The sequence below is a fragment of the Cygnus olor genome, chromosome 4, assembly GCF_009769625.2.
Source record: "Cygnus olor isolate bCygOlo1 chromosome 4, bCygOlo1.pri.v2, whole genome shotgun sequence".
Taxonomy (NCBI): domain Eukaryota; kingdom Metazoa; phylum Chordata; class Aves; order Anseriformes; family Anatidae; genus Cygnus; species Cygnus olor.
This window is the reverse complement of record NC_049172.1, coordinates 75994381-76016118: the sequence shown is the minus strand read 5'-3', so window position 1 is coordinate 76016118 and position 21738 is coordinate 75994381. Positions and strand designations below refer to the sequence as shown.

General features: G+C 61.3%; 1 protein-coding gene across 4 annotated transcripts in view; it reads right to left on the bottom strand.

Annotated features, from left to right (window-relative positions):
• Window positions 1-21738, bottom strand: part of RAB11FIP5 (RAB11 family interacting protein 5) — a 32097-nt gene that overhangs the window by 8708 nt on the left and 1651 nt on the right. The window contains exons 1-4 of one of the 4 annotated variants that reach the window (XM_040555310.1): window positions 17550-18071; window positions 14007-14443; window positions 12065-12776; window positions 1340-3793 (exon numbers count right to left, since the gene is read on the bottom strand). In XM_040555310.1, the coding sequence (XP_040411244.1) occupies window positions 1340-3793; window positions 12065-12776; window positions 14007-14346 (3506 nt within the window). In that variant the 5' untranslated portion in view covers window positions 14347-14443; window positions 17550-18071. Of the gene's footprint in view, window positions 1-1339; window positions 3794-12064; window positions 12777-14006; window positions 14444-17549; window positions 18072-21684; window positions 21721-21738 lie in introns of those variants that run through there. The other 3 variants (XM_040555311.1, XM_040555312.1, XM_040555313.1) reach the window with 3 other exon arrangements.

Sequence of the window (21738 nt, the reverse complement as noted above, 5' to 3'; positions counted from 1 at the left end):
CAGCCTTTGGGATGGCAGGACACTTCTCTTTCCATGAAACATTAACACGACTCTGGACACCTGCTGCCTGCACGTTTTGAACAAGGTGATCTGATAGAGAATGAGTAATCCAGTTAAGAAGTATTTAAGGAACTGGCCTCGATAAAGAAAAAAAATCACTTAACAGACCCACCTCTTGCTGGTCTGTGCTCCCAGCACCATTCTGCACACCAGCCTCATGCCAAGGAGGGATCCTTGTGCAGGAGGACTGGAGCTCAGGTAATTGCTACCATCCCCATCCTCCTGTCCTCTCTCTCCCCAGGAACATTACCCACGTTATTCTTGGGCCGGAAGGGATTTTATCATTTCAGCACCCCCACAAAGCTCCATTTGCCTTCTGTTGCAGGCTGTTCAAATCACTGCTAGGAGAACCAGGTCCCCGTGTAAACCGTGAGAGTTTCCAAACACAGGAACCTGACCCTTGGTGCTCTGGGAAGCCGGAGCCTGGGACAACCTTCTCCTGCCCAGAAGGACCCGAGGAAGGGCTACCACCACAGGAAGGGCTACCAGGGAAGCCAGAAGAAATATAGAAGGACACAGAGCAAAGACTCCATGCCCTAAACTCAGCACCTTTCTCCACTTCACAGCATTTCCACCAGCACGAGACCTGGGAGGAGGAAGAGAGCTTTCTTTCCTCCACCACGGTACCCCCCTCCCAGTAGCCCCATGGCTAAGCCCTGCTTGGTTCCTTACCGATGGACACCTTGGCAGAAGGGAGTGGGAGATGGCATTTTGCCACCACCCCGGTGAAGCTAATTTTTATTTTGGCTATGGAGAGAAGTTTTTAGTACCTGGAGGTTGCTTTAAAAGGAAAGAAACCAAAGCTGAATTAATGGAAGGGGCAATAGCTGTGCACATGCCATGAAGGAGCTCACGAGAGCTCTAACAGCTGGAAGCTCTCCTGGCAGCCACGGGAAAGGCACCCGGTTTGCAAGCAGGGGGAAGATGATGGAGCCAAAATCAGCACCGAGCGAAATGCGGATGCAATTTGTGGCTGCATTTTCAGCTGGGGCAGATCTCGGGCGTGTCAAACCTTTCGCCCCGGATTAGAGCAAAGAGGGGACACCAGTGGCCGTTCCCCACCGAGATCCAAGAGAGCTGAGGGCTTGGGCTGCCCAGGCAGGGCTCTCGAGGACCACCGGTACTGATCAGGAGGGGAAGGAGACGGAGGGCACCTCCGTGGCGTCAGCACGGCCGGGAGCTGCCGACACCGAGCCGGGGGGTCCCCGATAGGAGCAGAAGGGAGACGGGGTTACGCCTCTACCAGATACACACCCTTCGCCTTCCCCGGAGTGCTCACCTGGTCGTCTGCTGGCAAAAGGGCTTCTCAGCTGGCTGTGTCTCCCTGGGCAAAACCACGAGCGCTGAAGCTTGTGTGTCACCGGACTGCAGCAAAGGGCAGGGCTGGGCTGCTGCTGCGCGGCTGGTGGCGGCAGGGACCCCGCCGCTGGCGGGGCACGCGACAGGGGAGGGGAAATCAAACTGCTCGGGGTTAGTCGCAGCCACGAGGAAAGGGGTGGAGAAGGCCAAGGGCTGGCTGGCATGCAGGGAAGGAGGCTTGCCTAGCGGCTCCCTGGGGAGGTTAGTGGGCTGGAAGCCTTGCTGAAGGGCTTCCTCGGGGAGCTGGGGGAACCTGAAGCCCCGACCGAGCCTTTCGGGCAGCACGGCTTGCGCGGGGAGGCTGTCTGGTGGCTTCTCCACAAAGGGGTTGCTCGGGGCAATGGGGCTGACTGCCGGAACAAAGGGATTGCCCGGCACCGAAGCATCCTGCTCGCTCCTCTCCTCCGCTTCTGGCTTCCAGAAGTCAGCCTTCTTGAAGTCTATCTTGCCGTCGGCCGAGCACCGGCGCCGCGGCCCCTCGGGCTCGCCAGCGGATGGCCGGCCCTGAGCCTGCCCGCGCCGCCCCGCACCGTGCCCCCACGCCGGCTCCGGCCGGGGTGGGCTGTGCCCACGCGCTAACCTTTGGGGACAGCCCGCCGCCTCCTGCTCTTCCAGAGCCGTCCAGAAGGCTTCAGGCTGGCCCGAGTCTAGCCTGGAAGACGGGGTTAGTCCTGAAACACTCAGCTCCTCGGGGAACTGCTCCTGCTCCGCGGCCGTCTCCAACTCAGCACCGCCTGCCGGCCCCGGGGATAGAGGGGGTAAAGCTGGCTGGCTCCAGCTCTCCGGGGAGAGCTTCGACAGGCAAGTCTCAAACTGCTCGGCCACATCCTCCCCACTCATCTCCGACGGGTCTGTCCCCAGAGAGGTGTCCCCTTTGGCCAGCTCCGCAGCTTTTGCCCCCACGTCAGGCTCTGAGTCTGTGGCAGCACCCTCGGCATCCCCAGAGGCCGGGATCTCAGGCGCAGCTTCGGCGGTGGCGGCCCCGGGTGCAGTTGGGCTGGGAGGAGCTGGGACGGCCGTCTCGCCGCGCAGGTGTCTCCTCGGCAGCTCCACGTCCCCCTTCGGACCCTCCACACCTTCCCGCCGCTCCTCGCCGCCCTGCTGCCTCACCTTCGGGTCGCACACCTCCTCCTCGCCGTCCCCTCCGCCACCCGCGGCCGCGAACCACCTCGGAGGTTTGGGGGGCGGCGCAGACGCCGACGCATCCGAGCCGGGCGCCGCGTCCTCCTCCTGCTCCCCTCGCACACCCGTCCACGGGGAGAGGACGACGTGCCTCTCGCGAACGTCGGAGCTGAGCCTCACGCGGCCCTCGCCAGCCTCCAGCCGCATGCTCGCCTGCAGCCGGTACACCGAGGTCCTGATGTCGAACGTCTCCTCCTGGCCACCGGCGCCCTGGGGGTCCCGTCCCGGCTCGGGGGCCGCGGGGAACCGTCTCACCGCCGCCTCCGGGAGCACCCGCGGGGGCACGGCGGCGACGTTGCCCCCCGGCAGCGTTTCGGAGGCGGTCTCGGGGGGGAATTTGCTTCTGGGCAGGACGCAAGCGGCGGCGCGAGGACCGCTTTTCGCTTCGAAGGTGCCTTCGCTGAGGAACGGCCGCTGCCCGAACGCGCTCTCCTGGCCTATGCTTTGGGTGCTCTCCGACGGATCAGGAGCGGTTTCGGTGGCGATGGTCATCCACCCGTTCTCCCCCGCACTAGAGGTTTCCTCCTCGTTACTGTCCCTGTCCTCCCCGCCGCGTTTTTCAGCAGTTCGTGCCGCCGAAGCCTCCTTTTCCCCCGGGTTTCCCGACGAGAACGCAGGCGCCCAAACCATCGGCGTGCTGCTTTTCCTCCTCCTCCCCCCCGACCCCGCGGACACGGGGCTCAGCACGTCCTCTATCACGGTCGCTTCCTGCGTTGTGCTCACCAAGTTCGCCCCCACGTCCAAACCGGAGAAATTCGTCCAAGACCGTAGAGCCGGGGGCATTTCGCTGCCGGTCTGCGGCTCGGCCTTTTCGAAAGCCTTCGCCCCCTTCTCGGCCGCTCCGTCCGTGGGGCTCGCCGCGTCGGGATCGTCGATGAAGGCCATGCCCTCCGCCGCCACCGAAGCCAACAAGTTTTCCTTCTTCGGCTCCGGGTTGAGCCTGCTGGTGGCAAAGGCGTCGAAGGTGGCGTCCCACTCCGAGAGGGGAGGAGGACCGGCGGCGGCTTGCTCGTCCGGAGGAGGAAGGTCTCCGTGCGACGGGGGAGTGGTTTCTGGGACGGGGACGCCAACGTTTTGGGCTGGAGGATCCCTCTCCGGGTCCGTGAGCCTGAGGGAGGCAGAGGGACTGCAATCCGCAGAGGAACACAAGCTCCCAGCGACCTCTGTTGAAGCATGCGGCCCAGGCGGGAAACTAGAGAAAAAGTGAGTAGGTGAAGGAGAATTTAGTACCTGGTCAGCGAGGAGGTCCTCAAAGAAGGGATTGCTCTGCAGGGAGCTGAGGAAGGGGTTGGTAGGGGACAAGCAGCCAGGCTGGCTGGCTCCAGCAGCGGGAGGGAGGTTAGCGTTCAGCATGCTAGCGGCGGCGGGAGGAAACCGGGCAGGGGAGCGGGGAGGAAAAGGAGCAGGAGCAGCCGAGCTGGTTTCTACCTGAGGAGACACTTCCAGGCTGTGGAGGGAAGACAAAAGAGTCCTCCTGGTTAATGCCGTGACAGGGCTGCAAGCACACACACCACACACACGACAGACGCTCCGGCTCAAAGCAACGCAACGCTCGGACACACGCTCGTCTCTCTGGTTAGGCAGAGCGATGGCGATGGAGTCAGTGCGTGGACAGGGCATGCACTACGACAAGGAAAGGGCGGCCCTTCTCGAACAGTCCTCCAAGCTTCCCCCTCCTGCCTCAGCGAGCCCTACGACTCGGGAGCCGGGGAGGTTTCCCCACCTCCTGCGGCCCAAGAACTCGTTTCGTTTTCTGTCCCCTGCCGGTGCACACGGGGAGCCGGGCTGGGGTAAGAGCACACGAGCAAGTCTCTCCCAGCCTACCCAGAGCGTTGTCCGAATGCTCCTTCAACGGCAGGCTCGGTGCCGTGACCGCGTCCCTGGGGAGCCCGTCCCAGTGCCCGACCACCTCTGGGTGCAGAACCTCTCCCTAACACCCAGCCTGACCCTCCCCTGTCCCAGCCCCGCGCCGTTCCCTCGGGTCCTGAAGGTTTTCACGTTGTGCTGGGCACGGCGCGGACACCCCGCGACCGCAGCGCTCCCTGCCCCTCGACTTACCCGTGCTGGGACGGGGCCGGGCACTACGTGGGGCTGCGCCGACCCGTAACCGAGCGGTGCCACCTCGGGCCGCATCGGCCACGGCACAGCCAGGCCTGGCTGGGAGGTGAGGGGAGTCCTCACGGGAGGATCGTTGGAGGGGGATAAACACAATTTTCTTCTCTACTTTTCAGCCACCAGTCCTCGTGGAAAGGGGGAGCGCAGTCCGGGGGCTCTAGAAAGGTTCCTCTGGCCAAAAGCCCACGGGCAGGTGGAAGTGACCCTAACCCCAGCCCTCCCAAGGCTCTGCTGCAACGACCCAGCCAGCGAGGGACAGCGCAGGGACGAGACAACAGGACGCGGGCACCGGCTGCTCGTGCAGACGGGACGGGCGGGCACCAGCCCTGTGATGCTCAGCACCACGAGCTGGGGGAGCTGGTGCAGGTCTTGGTCTGCCCCCTCGGAACCAGCTCCTTTTCCCCGTGGAGCTTCAGCGACCCTGCTCTCGGCTTGGGAGAAACGCGGACATCGATCAGCCAGCACCGGGCGCATCAAATTTTAATCGAGGATGAATAAAGAAGTTTTATAAAGGAATTGTTCTGCCAATACGCACGGGGCACGTGCAGCCCGGACCCATCGCGGCATCAGCCCGCCTCACTGTCAGCGCCCTGCTCAACGGCAAGGTGGCTTGGACAAGTATTTTCACCTGTTATTACGGATGGTTTTGACACGAAAAAAACTAGGAATATTTAAAAGCACCAAAATGCCACCTTGAGGCAAACGCTAACGATTCGTGAAGGTGTCCTGGAAGCAGAGGGCTACGTGCCGGCAGCACGCCTCTGCCCGCAAGCGGTGCACGGTGCATCAGGACCTGCTCCCACTGCAGCAGGGCGAGGGACCCCCTGCTCCTCTTCTGGCAGCTTCAAAGCCCCGCTGCAAGCCCAAAAATACCCCACCAACTCCTCCTTCCTGCCCTCGTTTAAGGTAGGTCGCGCACACAGCGAGCGGCCAGGCTCTCTTAGAGCAGTTCCTGCGCCTCCTGCTCCTCCTTCCCACCACGGGCAGGTTTTACCCGGAATTTTCATCCTGCCTCAGCTCCCTCGTTGCCCAGCTGGGAAGCGTTGGGCACGCGAGGTGCCATCCCTCACCACCCACCGAAATTGGTGTCAGTTCTGAGCTCGGAGATGGCATTTGAAGGGCATCTGCCCGCATGCACGCAACCAAACCAACTCCGGCACGCACCAGACACTCTGCCAGCTGCTGCTTAGCAGAACTAATCATTCAGGCACCAAAAAGCCCCCCCAAAAACCCTTCTTTTCCGCTCAAATCAGCATCTCCCTCAGCGCTGCGGGCACAGACAGCTCGTGGGTGCCCTCTCCTGCTGTCACAGCAGCAGTGGTGGTCGTGGCACGGGTGCCCATCCCCGTCCATCCATCGTGTCTCCGCGTCTCCCCCCGGCACGTAACGGGGAGGACAACCCACCGGGGGCAGCCAGGCGTGCACCACTGCAGAGGACAAGTCTCTGAGCCGCCCAGCTCCTCCTGGGTGCTTTAAGCTCACGGGGAACACAGCAAACCTCCAGGAGAAGCGATGGGAGAAGGGGATGCAGCCTTGGATGCAGACCGGCAGCCCCTCCGCTGGCGCTGCACGCAGCGTCCTCGCCGCTCTGTGCTCTTCCAAAAAAACAAAAACAAACAAACAAAAAAAAAAAAACAAACCAAAAACCCACAACAATGGCCACGAGGCAGCAGAAGGCAGCGTGTCAGGGGCTGCACGGGGAGACGGGGCCACCGAGCTGTCCCAAACTCTCTCTGTTTGTTGCTTGCCGTCCCAAAGACCGCCAGGCTGCTGCTGGCGCTGAGCGGTGCCTCCACTCTCACGCCTTCCCGAACGCCGGAGGTGTGCCGGGCACAGAAACGTCCCCGGGCAGGAAGCAAACCCGTGCAAACGCTGCGTGGCTCCCAGCCCCTCGGCTGGGCGCACGTTAGCCGCGGGCTCTCCTTCACCACTTGCTGCAGGCTGACCTTTTCCTCCGATCTCCCTCGAACTGAGGCTCTCCAGAGGAGCGCGGTACCCGCGAACAGCCTTCATCTGCGGCAGGAGCCCGGGTGGAACCGAAGGAAACGCAGCGAAGTTCCCCTTCCGCACCCAGGGACGGGGCACAGCACCACAACACCCGCTTGCAGCTTCCCTGGGATGCTCACAGCGATTTTGGCAGCCCAGGGGCTTAACTCGAGCAGAGACCCCCCCAGGGGGCTGCGAACGGAGGCAGCAAGGGCTAAGCCAAGAGACGAGACCTCGGAGAGACTCCGCACGCCACCGGCCCACCTCTGCTCCTTGTTCACACTCGTACCCTTCAGTGATGTGCTCCAGACCAAGCTCCCTCATCCACGATTCTGCCCAAGCAGCGTTTGGTGCGCAGGAAGAGCGACCAAAGCCCGACCCAGCCAGCTCCGCCAGGCCCCAGCATTAAACGGCTTCAGGGCATTGACCAGGCCACGCCAAGCTGAATGTGTAAAACCAGAGCTCAAGCCCATCTTTTATTTATTTTTTTTTTTCCTGGTGAACATCCCTCCTCCAAAACCCCCTGCCAAAGGGGGATTTTCACCGCCCGTCCCCGTTCCTGCTGGTGCCCGCCGGGGCTCGCTCAGGGGCTGCACGAGCTGCTCTCGGGTACAACCTCCCAGCAGCATCCACCCCCTGGCTCTCCAACGCACCACTTACACCAGTAACCAGCATTAACCTCCCTGCTCCGGTTACCGGCCCGGTGCTGGCAGCAGACCCGCGCTCCCCGGGAGCAGAAATCCTGCAGAAACCCTGCTTCTCTCGGAGGAAGGACGCTGGAAGCGCGGCGCTGAGGACGGCACGCTCCTCTAGAGGGAAACCTCCGCTTGCAGCAGCCCGACGGAAGATCTCTGCTGACTCACCCACCTCCTCCCATCCCCAGCACGCCGCTCCGCCAGCCAAAATAAATAGCGGGTACCTTTCTGCCCTCGTTTATTTGTTTGGCAGCGCTTCCCAGGCGCATTTTAGCCTCCCAGCAGAAAAAAAAAAATAAAAAGAGAAAAAGAAAATATTGCTGAGCAACCGCCGGATGGAAAGTCTATTGGAAACAGCTCGTTCGGTGCAGGATCTGCCCCCCCCGGCTCGCAGCCTGGGTTTGAGGCTCGGTGCAGCCACCCCAGCCCTGCGGTTGCAGAGCTCCGGCCCAGCCCATGGGCAGGAGGGGGTGGGGGGGGGGTAACTGCGCTCTGCAGATAAAGAAAACCACACTTGGGCTGAAAAAAGCAGGGTTTTGGAGAGGGCAGGGCTCGAATCCAGCTGTAATGCACCGAGGTTAAGAGCTGTGCTGAAGGGGGGATGGAAAATCCCTCTGTGGGCCCTAGGAGAGCCGTGCCCCCATCACCTGGGGCCAGGATTTCCATGGACAGCCTGGGAACCCAATGCATGCCCCTGCCCGGGGAGGGGGCGGAAGCCCCTGAGGCACACAGGTCCCCCCCAGCACCTGCAGACGGGGTTTTGGTGGCTGGGCACCGCTCCCAGCGCCACGAACCTCCCATCCTTGCCCCAGGACGGACGGACGTGCTCTCGGGAACGCGGCACCGCGCTGCCCCTCGTCCCGACGAAAACAGAGACACAACCTCGAGATTTGCCCCCCCCCCCCCTCCCAAAACCACAGGCATAAAATAGCAGCAAAAAGCAGAAGTAGCGTCGGAGTGCAAGCAGATGCGAGCTGCTAACGGCTCGCGGGGGGGGGGGGCAGCGGGGCTGTGCCTTGCCCGGACGGCTCCAAGGCAGATGGGTCTCACCAGGGCTGAGCTGGCGCAGGCTTAGGGCCTGATTCACCATCCTGCCTCACGTCCGTTCCCGGAAAACACACACCCAGCAGGGAACGGGCAGGCACAGGCGTTTAAGAGTCACTCTTCACCCTTGAAGGCTCCTGGCAAGGGAGCAGCGCCAGCGTGTCGCACGTGGACTCGGGAGATACGGCGATGGGGTGAGGCGAGGGAGCAGCAGCACCCCCAGGGGCGCACCCAAAGCACCCTTGGGCCAGAAGGGAAGACATCCAGCTCTTTCCCTGGTCCTTTTTACCCCGTGCTTGATCCAAGGCAGATGCGAAGTTTTGCAGCTTGTGCGGACGCAGAACAGCGGAGGTGCAACCCTGGTGGCTCCTGCGATGGACTCGCCTGCAGCGCCGCCGTGATCCGCGGTGCCCTGGTTCTGGGGGCACGGAGCTCCCCCGAAACCTTCTTCCGATTTCCAGCATTTCAGAAATGAAGCTTTTTATGAGCGCGTGATGAAGAGCGAAGAAGTCGGGTCAATATTTGGCCTCTGCTGACTACGGAAAGAGGAGTGACAACCCAGGTGGGGAAAGGTTTTACGTTTTCCTCCCATGAAAGCAGAAGGAAAGGGCTTTAATCCACAAACGGTGACGATTTGCAAAAAAAGAGGGCGCAACTTCTCTTTTTGCCTGTCGCCAGGCACAAGATGCAGCCCCGTTTTATCATCCCGATTCACGCCGCAGGAAGCAGGACCTGCGGAGCTCTGATAACGTTGTGGGAAAGGCTGAAAATACTCAAACCGATTGTTTTAGCCCCAGGCCTTGCCTCAAATAAACCTGCTGAGCTTCTTCCTCACATACAACTCTCAACCACCGCAACCCTAAACACAGCAAACACCAAACTGCCTTTTTTTATTCAGGCCTCCCTCTCTCCTCCCACTTCCATTCAAGCTGATATCAAAGCCCCGCAGACACCAGGGGTTAGCAGAGCCTGGGTGAAGGCACGGTGGACAAAGGCACGTAAAGAAGGGCTGAGGACAGAAACACCCCGGGTAAAGCACGGGAGGTTTGCAGCGATGGGTCAGCAAGAACAACCCACAACAGAAAACTTCCCCGAAGTTCAAAGCAGCCTCGAGCCAGCCGCTTCCTCGCTCTACAAAGGGAGGGGTTTTGCAGAGCAGGCAGCTCGAGCCGAGCTGTGCCGGGCCTGTCTTCGCTGCAGGCTGATTTAAACCTGAACTGTAAGGCATCTTTCTAATTACAGACCTTTTGACTAATTACAGGGTGAGACTGCCGGTCTTGCAAACACGACGGCTTTTGATGCTCTCTTCCCCACGGCCCGCTGCAGGTGAAACTTGACCGAGCCACGACGGGCACCGAGGAGGCCCCGAGGCTGCTTGCTTAGCTACAGGAGCTGCAGAGCTGAAGTTTCCAGATCAGGAGAGTGGGAGGGGAAAAAAAAAAAAATCCTTGCTGCAGCTAAGTCAAAGTTGCAGCATAAAACTGCTCGATTCAGAGGACGGTTCCCTCTACGAAGCAAAGGTTAATCCGTCTCCAGATCCAGAAGTTACCCTGGTAAATGAGTAGCAGGCTTGCTTCTCCTCCGGATGCAAATGGACGCCTACAAAACACCCACAGACGAGCCCTGCTAGCGCTTCGATCGCACGCCTGAGAGAGAACACGCGTTTGATTATTGAAATGCAGACGGCATCGGCCCCTGTGTTCACCCCGGCACCGCCAGGACCTAATAAACCTTCCAACAGCTTCGGCTCCAACCGGCGGCCCGGCCTGCGAGGTCACCCAGTGTAAGGAAGAAAATGAGAAAAGCGAGAGTTCTTCATAACAGAAGAAGTAACGATGCTGTAATTAGTGGCTTGAGGAAGAGGAAGATCCGGGGAAGCAGGACTAAGCCTCTCCGTCTCCCTGTGATGATGGGAAGGACGTTTTTGCACCCGAGACTCGGTCGCTGGCTCCCACCACCCAGCCCGGGCCACATCAAGGACAAATGCTTCTTACCGGGCTGCCCAAAAGGTGCTCAGCCACTCTGTCCCCGAACCGAAACGCTGGGGCTCCTCGCTCCCAGCCCAGCACTTCGCCATTCTCCATCAGAGACTTCGCCAAACGTTTCGTTTAAGCCTCCCCTGCTGCACTTTAAGCTCGTTACTCCCCATCTGAAAATTGCCAAGCGCAATTAGAGCCCGTTCGGATGCTGGGGAACGTCCCAGGAGGGGCCCCTGTGAATCTGTTCCCTCCAGCCCGTGCTGCTTCAGAGGGATTCCTATTTTGGGGAGCAAAACCTGCAGCCGGAGGAGTTTCTCCTTATAAGACAGCCGCTTGTGGACGGGGTCCTCATCACGCCCGAAAAGAGGCGCCTGCAAAGCTGAGCTTGGGCACGCCACAGCAAACCGAGCCTAAGCAAAGCTTCGGCTCAGCTGGAAATTAAAAAATAAAATAAAGCAATCCTGAACGGTGATATTCTGTCCTTCCCCAGAGACCAGCTTCGTTTGGCCTCATGCAGAAGCAAACCCGCAGCAGGCAGCGCTCCTGGTAGCTGCAGCCTCCTGGGAAGAGGACGACGAGGATGCGCGGGAGGGAAGGGGCTGGCACCAAGCTCCTGCCACCCCTTGGCCTTAAAGGCTACGACGGCTACGAAACCCTCCTGCGGGTGGAGAAGGTGACAATTTTGGGGGCTGCCCCTGTCCCGGAGCTGCTCAGAGCCCCGTGCGCACCGGAGCAGCTGAAGTCGCGTGGAGCTGGCTAGGTGGAGGAAACCTCCTCGTTAGAAGCTCGGCCCGAACGAAAACCCCTCCGCTTAACAAATTAGGTTAAAGTCAGCCCAGATCAGAAAAATCCCGATAACGAATCGGCCCTCTGGATTCGACCAGCTGGTTATTTCCTCCAGCTGCTTTTAACCCCACCGAGCAATGATAACACGGCACCGTGCCCTCGGTCAGGCCCCGGACCCCCAGCTCAGCCGCTGGGGACTCTGGGGACAGACGTGGGCATTTCTGTGACAAACCCAGCACCAAAAGGGCACGGGCACCACGTCGTCTGCGCCACGAGCAGGGGCCGAGGACCTGGGGGGATGAATCGCCACGTGGAGGGAGAACAGTCGGAGATTTGTAGTCGGGAGCAGGGAAGGCTGGGGCGGGATAGGAAGAGGAGAGAGCAGGGCTGGGTTAGTTACTTCAGAAATACTAATTAATACCTCCGATTAACAAAGGACCGCACCCCGGGCCAGAGCAGCGATGCAGAGGGTGTGGAACGTCAATAAAAAAGCGATTGCATGTCGCTGCGTCCCCCGTCCTGCTCGGGATGCTAGGGAGCTAATTAAAAGGGAACAGATTTCTGCGTTGCCTTCGAGGCCACGGAAAGCCCGGGCACGACCACGCCGCAGGGGAATTCACCTCCCCTTCCCCAACCAGGGCACAAGGGTGGGGGGGGAGCACAAGAGAGGCGAGGTTCGGGGGAAAATATCCCCCCTTTTGAGGTGTACAACGCCAAGGGAGCATTCCCCCCAACTACGATCCCATCTGAGCGAGGGGGGCTGGTCCTCCAGCGGTGCCGGAGAGCATTTCCCAGCACAGCCGCGAGGTTGGGGCAGGCGGATCCCAGCCCGGGCACCGACACCCGCGTGTCACTGACCTGGGTTTCTGGGGGCTCTCTTTGGGCTCCTTGGACGCGAACCAGCCGCCGGCCCTGCTCCTCTCGTCGCCTGCCGCGGGCGAGCCTCCCGTTTTCTCTCCCTGGCCTCTGCCCCCGGCGTCGCTCTTGGTGCCCCCGTGGTGGAAGAAGCCGCCTTTGGGTTTCTTCTCTTCCTTCCTCGATTCTTCCGCCTGCTTCTCCTGCCGCGCCTCCGCGGAGACCACCAAGGGCGCCGCAGCTTGGGTGGGCTTGCTCTCCGAGCGGCCGCTCTCCTCCATCCTGGCTCTGCCCAGGTGGTTGCTGAGGGTCACGGCTTTGGTGGACACCTTCAGCTCTTCCTGCAGGACTAAGCTGGGAGGAGACGGGATGAACCTGGGCTCGTCTCTCTGCTGCGTCCTCTCGAAGCCCCCCCAGGGTGCTTCGGGGGGCTCCGGGTGCAGGGGGGCGAAGCCGAAGCCCTCCTCCGGCCTCCTGGGGCCGCCGGGCACGGGCAGCGGCGCGGAGCTCCGCGGGGCGGGCGTGGGGCTCTGCAATGCAGGCTCGTCGCCGTAAACGTGGCTGCCGTTGATGCAGAGGGAGGACCGGGACACGGGGTCGCTCTTTGGCTTCAGGCTTTGGATGGCTTTCGGCTCCAGGACCGGGCTGACCTGGGAGACGTCGTCGCTGAACGCTCTCTTGTGGGTCAGCCTCGGGGACGGCAAGAAGTCCCTCACTGCAGGGACAAAACACAAAGCAGGTGAGGCCCCGCGTGAAGGGCACGAGCAGCCTTATCTGCTACTTGCAAACGCCGAGGAGATCTGCAAAATTACACCGTTTTTCTCCCTCCCAGGCTCTGCCAGTTACTGGAAACACAAAGCACCGGTCCCGAGCACGAGGCTGCACAAGCTACACAACACACACGCACAGCACCTCCCGCTGCGGGATCCAGACACGGGTCTTTGCGAGACAAAACCCTCGTCTGAGAGGATCCGAGATCTATAATAAATGCGAGAAGCCATCCAAAAGCTCCTTAAAGGGCTCATGCTTCGGTGTGGCTTAAGAGTTCGCATTGAACAAAAGCCACCGAGCCCCTGAGCTCCGCTCCGACCGCCAGGTTTGCGTGGCACAAGCCAGGACGGCGCAGCGCCTGCTTCTCCCTCCGGCAGCTGCTGCCAAATGCTCAGCAGGCTTCAGAAACTCCCCGAGGAATCGCATTAGGTGATGCAGAGCTGCTCTGCCCTCCCCGTCTCCCTCACCACGGCACCAGCCCGGTGCCTCCGCTGGCTCCGGCCGTGCCCAGGACGTCACCCAGCAGCGCGTACCCCGGGACTCCCACCCCATCCGGGAACCGGCCTGTCTCCAGCCCATTAAGCCACTTAATCATATATTTTGTTTTCAAGGGACAGCAAGAATTAATTCACTACAAGGGCCTTTTTTGTTTGCCAATCGCCGCCCTCCCAGCGCCAAGAGCTGGGATTGCTTTAATCACCAGGACCCGGTCACTGCTTCGCCCCCCCGGCCGGCAGCACCTCGTTAGGCAGCACCTCGTTAGGCAGCACCGCGCTGCTTCCCTCCTCGAGGGCCTCCGCCACGAGCCGGTGTTTGCGACCTGTTTTGGGGTGGCAGGGGAGAAACGGCCCCACGCCACCCCTGCACCCTACTGCCCATAGGGTTGGTGGCGCGCGGGCTCGTGGCGCGCAAGGTGTGCGTGCAGCAGCGCGAACCAGCCCCGCCGCGCAAGGCTGTCTGCCCACAGGCTTGGCGTTAAAAGCAAAATTTTGGATCTTTTCCCCCATTCTGGCAGGCAGGGAGAAGGTCTCGGAGGGCTCGTGCAGGACGCTGCTCCTTAGGTAAGCAATTAGTTAACAGATTTGCAGGAAAGCCGCAACAGCAACAAAGAAAAGAAGGGAAAAAAAGGCTGGGGGTGGGGGGGGGAGGAGAATGAAACCCGTGATCCTCTTACCAGAGCGCTCCGTGGACAGGCTGCTGTGTCTGCTGGGGGATTTGGTTACCTCGGCAGCGTTTGCAGCCAGGCCCAGGCTGGCCGAAGAGACGGTGCTGTCGGAGCCCAGCGAGGTGTTGGACTGCGTCAGGGACGACTTGCGCAGCTTGCTCTTCAAGAAGCCCTTGATTTTGGACTTCTTGCCCCCGATATCGAAGTCATCCTCCCCGTCGAGGGCGCCCACGCTGCTGGGGATGATGGCAGAGGCCGACTCCAAGTCGTATTTCTTCTTGCCCTTCACCTTGTCCTTCAGCTTGCCGAAGGGCGAGCGCGGCTTGTCCTTCACGGACAGGTCGAACATGCTGGCCGTCAGGTTGTTGCGCACGAACTGGACGCTCACTTCGACCTCGCCCCGCTCCTTCTCCTTCTTCCCAGCCTTGGAGTGCAGCTTGTGCCACCTGGAGACACGGAGAAAAGAAAAGGAAAGGCGTCTCCGTCACCTCCCAGCGCTGCAAACCCCAGCGCAGGGGTGTTGTAGGGCAGCAGAGCTCTGCCACCGTCCCCGCGTGTGCGACCGGGCACACACCGACATCGGGCACCCCCGTGCATCTCAGGGGCATGTTACCAGTGGCCAAGCTCTCCTCTGCCATCTGGAAGGTTGCTGCGAGCCCACGTTTTTAAAAAAAGAGAAAAAAAAGACAGCTTTGTGCCTGCTTTTTGGTGCTTAGAGGCAGTGACTCAGAACAAATCCTTCCGTTCGGGGTCGGTGCTGCCGTGGCACAGGAGCTCAGGGGCACCAACACGACGTTATTCCCGTGGTTAGAGATGGAGGACGCAACACGCCTACACGCCTGTTGGTTTATATACATTATACTCTCTATATTTATATAATACCACCCCCAATACCCCAGTTCTGCAGAAACGTCACCAGAAACGAAGCAGCCAGAAGCCCAAAGCGGAGGCAAAAGGCTTGTACCTATCTCACGGCCCTAAACGCAGACTTTGGTCGGCAGCTCTGCGCACGGAGATGGGGCAGCACGGGACACGGGGGAAGCAGTTCTTCCTAAAACTGCCGTCCCGCACCCACCAGCCCAGCATCCTTCCCCGCCTCCTCCCGCAGCGCTGCCGGGGCAGGACGGGCTGATCTCCGCACCCAGGGCAACCCCCGGGTGCCCCGAGGGCACGATAGGGCTGTGCCACGGGACAGGGACCCGGTAACGCCTCCGCCACTTATCACACGGCTGCGGGAAGGCAACGAGACCCGGTCGGTCCCGGGTTTGTCCCCGCAAAGATTTCCTCCCAAACCCCCGAGGCAGAGGAAGGAGAGACGGCCGTGGCTTTGCTGGCCCCAAAACCCAGCCCGGGGATTTGCAGGGTCCTCCAGGAGCTGGAAGAAATCTCTAAGAGGTGCGTTAACCCCGTCCCAGTGACTTCCCAGCAGCTGAAAATCCCCGCCGAGTTTCCCATCCTTAGCGTTGACTGGAAAGGAAAAGAGAGGGCAGGAAAATGTGAAGCGACGGGGGACGGGCGTGACCCTGCTGAAATCACCGGGGCGAGGAGGAAATTCGAACCACGTCCCCGAGCGGTTCCTGAGTTCCCAAATCAGGAGCCAGCGAGAAGCAGGAGCAGCAGCACTTCACGGGGTGAAATCCTCCCCGAGCCCAAAGCCCTGTCCCAAAGCTCATCCTCTCCACCCCCACAAGATGCCAAATTTAAAGTACTCAGCACCAAACCCTGAGGCTTGAGAACACCCGGGGCTGCAGGAAGACGCACCGAGCCCGCAGCCGGACCTGGGAGAGGTTCGGAGCGGGGGACGAGCGACGTGCGGCTGACTCATGGGACGGGAAAGATCCCGAGAGGCATTTTTATACCTTGCCTCACCCCGTGGAAAAAAAAAAAAAAAAATCAAGAGCGAGAGAGAAAATCTGGGTGGGTGAACGCGAGGAAAGGCGAGGATGAGGAGATGAAACAGCCCGTAAAGCCCTGCACCGCATCCCCCGTCCGTCCCTTCTAACGCCGCAGTCATTAAACCTCATTTGGTTGCTCGCCGGCGACGCCTTTAAAAGAACAAGCCTTAAACCTGCCTCAGAAAAATACCAGCTCAAGGAAAACCTCTGCTTACACTGGCACAGGACCACGGAGCTATTTTGGGCTCCCGAGAGCCAACCGGCAGCCGGTCGGAAACACACCTCGGCGAGGGCGAAGCGGCGTTTTTGGGCAGGGCTCCCAGCGGCTGGCACACGCTGAGCCTTTCCACGTCGGGGCTGTTTGGGGGGTTTTGTCGTCTGTTTTTTTGTGTTTTTTTTTTTTTAATCCTCCCAGAGGCCTGCCCGTACCTGAAGGGGGCTGCAGGAAAGCTGGAGAGGCGCGCTCAGCACCCCATCCTGCTCCTTCCCTCGCGCCCTGCGGCTGGGCACGAGCCCCCCAAAGACGCGGAGCGCGTTTGCCCCCTCGGGCACCGCGTTGGGTGGCGCAGGGGAAGGGCGCAGCGAGCCGCCCGCCAGAGGAAACCACGACCGGAGAACTGGCTCCCTGCAGGCGCCCCGGTAAAGGGGAAGCAGCTGGGGCCCCGTCGAGCTCTCCGGATGCAAAACGTTCCCTCCTCCTGCTTCGGGATCACCGCGCGTCGGCACCGATGCGCGCTCGTCTAGGTCAGCGCCCTTCTGCGGCACATCCGGACGCCTTCCCCGTGCCGAGGCTCCTCTCTCCTCCCGCTCGCCTCCTCCAAGGAGAGCGGCGAGAGGCAAAAGGCAGATCGGGGAGGAGAGCCCAGCAGCTATTTTCTGCCGCCGCTGCCGCTGGGATCGATCGGGAGGCGCGGAGAGCAGCGCGCTGCCCCCATCCTCCCTCCAGCAGCGGCCTGGGTCGGAAAGTGCTGAGCGAAGAGGAAAAATAGAAAATAAAAAAACAAACCTCCTGGCGTGGAAAGGGAGCGGAGGAGCCGGTGGTGAAGGAGGGCAGGGGGCCACACCGAGGAAGCCGCGCTCGGGGTCAGCGCCTGGCCCGTGCCCTCCCCGCTCCTGCGCGCGAGTGACCTGGATGAGGGAGGCTGGGAGCCGGCAGGGCACGGACCGGCATTTCCCTCCTCGCAGCCAGCAGACAAATGTCACACGAAGCCTGCTGTCCCCACGCGGCTGGGGAAGCTCCCAGCCCTCCGTCAGGCCACGGGTGACCGCTTACAGGCGGCACGGGGAGCGCCCCGCGAAGGCGGCGCTCCTGAAAACGCCGCGTTGGGCATCCAAACCCGAGGGCGAAGGCGCCCGGGTGCTCCCAAATCCATCAGGGAGAAAATGCGCTTGGGTTTGAGAGACACCTGGCTGCCTCGGGCTGTCCCCCAGCTGCCGAGATGGCTCGGGGGGCACGGAGCCAAGCCTTAACGGAAATAACCGTGCAGAGGGGACACCCCAGGGGGAGACCGAGCCCAGGCTTCCCGTCCCTCGCCCCTTCCACGGCCCCCCACGACTCCTTCAGCATCACATCACGCACCGGCAGCTCGGCGGGCGGGCGTCCCAAATTCCTGCAGAGGTCTGATCCCGAGAGCCCTCCCACGCGCCCCGGGGGCACCTTCGGCGGTGGTGTCCCAGTCTCACTGCCGGACCGGTCCCAGCGCTTCGCCAGCGGCAGGGTTCCTGAGAGCCTCCTTGGGCGGCCAGGTCACTCGGGGACCCTCACGTTCGGGGATGCAGGCAGGGAAGGACGCACGGACAAGGGGGTTCCTGCAGCTCTCCGGCAGCCAGCCTCCTCCCCAAAGCTCATTCGGTGTGGACGGGGCGGCCTGAGCTGCAGGACGGAGCCAGACAGCCCAGCACGGAGCCAGAGCCTCGTCCCCGGCCGCACCAGCCCGTCATTTACTGCTGAATCATCCCTGCACCAAGGTCAGCCCCGCTGCCAGAGGAGCCCCACGTCTTTAATTAGCGACAGAGACAGGGCTGGGGGCAGCCCAGGGCCCCGGAGGGGGGGGAGCAGGAGAGCGCAGAAGAGGAGACCCAGGGGAAAACCCCAAACCTCTGCAGACGGGGCACGGCTCCTTCTCCTGAGGGACCGCGGGGAGGAAGCTCACCGAGCCCAGAGGGGAAGCAGAGGGTGGCAAACGGCCCAGCCGGCCCCGGGGAGTTTGGGCTCCCCATCTGGGGTCTGCGTTTTCGATGCAGCTTCCCCCGCCGGCGCGGGGAAACTTTTCTGCCGGGTAGGTTTGTTTCGTGGTGGTTTTGGACGGCCTGGTTCGCAAGGCGATCCCCGCGAGCCGCCCGGAGCACAGACGGAAAACAAACCCAGGCTGATCCCCCCCCCCCCCGCGGACGGGGAAGGAAGGGGAAGTCCATCTCTCCAGGCGTTGTTCCTCCGAGAGCTCGGAAACAAGCCCCAACGAACCGCTCGTCAGGTAATGGGGCGTGCTACCGAGGCGACCCTGCCCTGCTCATCCCGTGGGTCCAGCTCCGACAAGACCAGCCCGGCACGTATCCTCGGCGCTGAGGGCACGAGGTCTGTCCCAGCAAGGTCCTGAGCATCCCTCACCACCTCGCCTTGGTTTTGGGGGCCTAGGGGTGGCCCCAAATCCGCGCCTGCCACGTTCGGGAGCTGGAGGAGGGAGCAGGACAGAGAGCAGGGATGGGCAGGAGCTATCGGCAGCAGCAGCACGGGAGCAGCCACGCGCAACTCCACTGCGCGTCAATTTGTGCTGAAAAGCCTGGAGAATTTCTCCAGCCCGGCACAGGACGGGCAGGGAGGAAGACGAGGGGAGGGAAGATGGAAGGAGCTGTAAAAAGGAGCATGAAACTTTTATGAACGGAGAGGAGAGAGTAATAGCTGGAGACAGCGACCGGGCTCCGCAGCCGTATTCATCTGCTTACGCTCCGGGGCTTCCAAGGTTTGCATCCTCCGTGCCCGTGGATGCCCCGACCCGCCAGGCAGGGGGGATTAGGACCGCTCTGCTGGCCCCAAAAGCACCAAGAAGAGGAAGAAGCGAGCCCTGAGCCATCTCCGCGGGATCCCAAAGCGAGGAGCTGCTGGGTGGGCTCCCCCGGCGCACCTGCAGATGCTGGGGCACTGAGCAGGAGGTGAAAATGAAGGCAGGGGTGGGCAGGAGCAGCACGTTTTTCCTGTGAAGCCTTCTCCAACAAGCAGGGCTCGCACAGAGAACCAAGCGCCTAGAGGCACGAGGCTCAGAGCAGCCCGGAGGAGCACAGAGGCTGGGAGAACACCCAAACCCTGTGCCCCCGCCAAGCCCCGAGCTGCAAAGCCCTGGCCAAGGAAGCCGATCCTCACAGACACGGGCAGCAGGCAGAGCACCCCCCGACCTGCGTTTCGGCAGGACCGGCCTCTCCTGCCCCTGCCTCTGCCCGCGGGGTTTCGACACAGCACAGCATTTCCTGGCTCGGCCCCGCCGAGGGGATGCAATGACCCCTCGGGGCTGCCTTTCCAGCCCCAAAACGAGGATTTCGTCACAGCCCACAGCGTCCGAGGCCCTCGCCGTCGGCCTCAGCCACCCCCAAGAACCCGCTTTAACATTTTTCACCTCCCAGACCCGCTCCAAGGGCACGACCAACAGCTGCGGAAGGACCAAAAGACAGCCAGGGAGCCCCGGCAGGGATTTGGGGACCATCCCTTCACCCCAAGGATGCTCCTCACCCCTCCGAGGTCCCTGTCATGACCATGGGCAGGGGTGATGGGACCTCCTGGGGGTCTTCCCCAGCACCCCGGGGCCACACCGAGCTCAGGGCAGTGTCCCCCAGGGTGCCCCAAGGGCTTTAGCTAGGAAGGGTCGGCACCCAGAGGAAAGGCATCGCAGGAAGGATTTGTGCCCCTGGCCTCAGGCTGCTTCCACGAGGGACATTTCCACGGGTGACTTTGCACCAGGGCTCCGGGCAGGGATGGAGAAAGGATGCCAACGGGACCTGGTGCTGTAAAACCCAGAATTTTGCTCTTTGATGCCCCAGCTCCAGCACCCACGTGTTTCCACACGAGCAGGGCTCCATCCTTCCCACCAACACAAGAAGCCGCCACCACAATCAACGCAGAAAAAGCTCCGGGCAGAGCCCTTTGACCAACAGGGTTAAAGCCAGGGGTTAAAAATAAAACCACAAGTCAGAAGTGAGGAACGATGCTCTGCACCGCGGCTGTCGCCAGCCCTGAGCCGTAGAGCCTGGTTTAAGCGCTGGGATACCCAAAAAGGCCACGGGAGCCCTCGGGCTGCTCCTGGGCGGCTCCAGGAGCGGATTTTCCCCCAGACAAAACAGAGACGTTCAGAGCTGAACGAGGCAGCTCATAAATGCCACCGGACGCCGGCCCACGGCCCCGCTCCGAGCCACGGGTCCAAGTTTGACGGCACTTTTTCCATCGGGCTGAAAACAAGGAGAAAAATCACCACCGGGAAAGTTTCCGCCCAGCAAAACTCAGCAGTAAAACGAGAGCAAGGTCAACATGCTGACAAGCAAGGCCTGTTTTGGTTTGTTGTTGTTTTTTGTGGGTTTTTTTTTCTCCTCTTTTTTGGGCCCTTTTCAAGCCCGCAGCAGTTTCATGCCTCGGAGCAAGGGCTGCAGATGGGGACCTAAAACCAAAAGGGCACCGAGGGAGTTCCCCGTGCCCCGAACGCTGCAGAAAAAGGGAAATGTGCGGGGGATGAGGGGCAGGAGCAGGGCTCAGCCCCACGGCATTCACCAGCACGGTAACACCAGCTCCCTCCCTGCCACTGCCCCACCTTGTCCCCACCAGGGTTATCTGCATGGCACAGCCCGTGCCTGGAGGTGGGGAGTCTGGGCTTATTTTGCCATTTATTCTTTTTTTTTTTTAAAGCTGAAAACTTCCTCCTAAACAAAGCTGTTGGTGACGGGGCCGGGTGAGGTGCCAGAAATTGGTTCCCCCTGTGAAAAACGCGCAGCCCCGGCGGCGTGCAACGCTGCGAGGCGGACAGCGAGGAGATTTTTTTTGTAATATTTGCCAAAAAACAAATGGTTTTGACTTGCAAGCTCCGCTTTGGGGGTTAACGTGAATGTAGATGCTCAGGGTGCAGCCGGAGATGCCCCCCCATGTTTTCTATGCTTGCTCCCATCCCGGAGGCCCCGGGTGAAGATAAAAAGCCTCGAGAGCTCCAGCGAGGGGAAGTCGGTTCTCCTTATGCAAGCAGAGCTACAGGAAGGGAGGGAGACAAACAGCAAAAAACAAAAAACAGGGCACCCCCAGCCCTGAGCCCCAGGGCCTCGCACCCCAAGGCCTCACACCCCAAATCCCACTGGGGCCGCGGGCACGCATGGCCCAGCTGGGGCGGACCTTGCCCCACAGAGCAGCGATCCCTGATGCCCAGACCTTTGCCACGAGCCCGTTAAACCTTCCTGGGATCACCACAGGCCCCTTAAACCCTCCTGGGATCACCACAGGCCCCTCTCTTCACAGGGCCGTGACGCTGGTTTGAATTAGGGCCGAGCTGAGGGAGCCAGGCCCGGCTTCTCCCCGGCGCCGCCCGCTAATAAAAGCGAAATAAACGCCGGGGGGGGGAGCACTCAGACAGCAGCTTCGGGGTTTGTCCCTTTTTCTCCCAGTTTAGGGCTAGCAGGAGTGGCTTGCAGACACAAATGAGCCACAGGAAAGCGCTCGTGACCCCTTTGCACGCTCGTTGCACTCCCGTCAGCAAGGCCGTGCCCGGGTAGGGGGGCGAGGGATTCGTGGGCCAGCCGAATTCCTCGGGTCTGGGGCACGGAGGAGCTGGGTGTGCGTGGAGCCAGGCTCAGAAAGTTCTTCCCTGAAGGAATTTCATCCG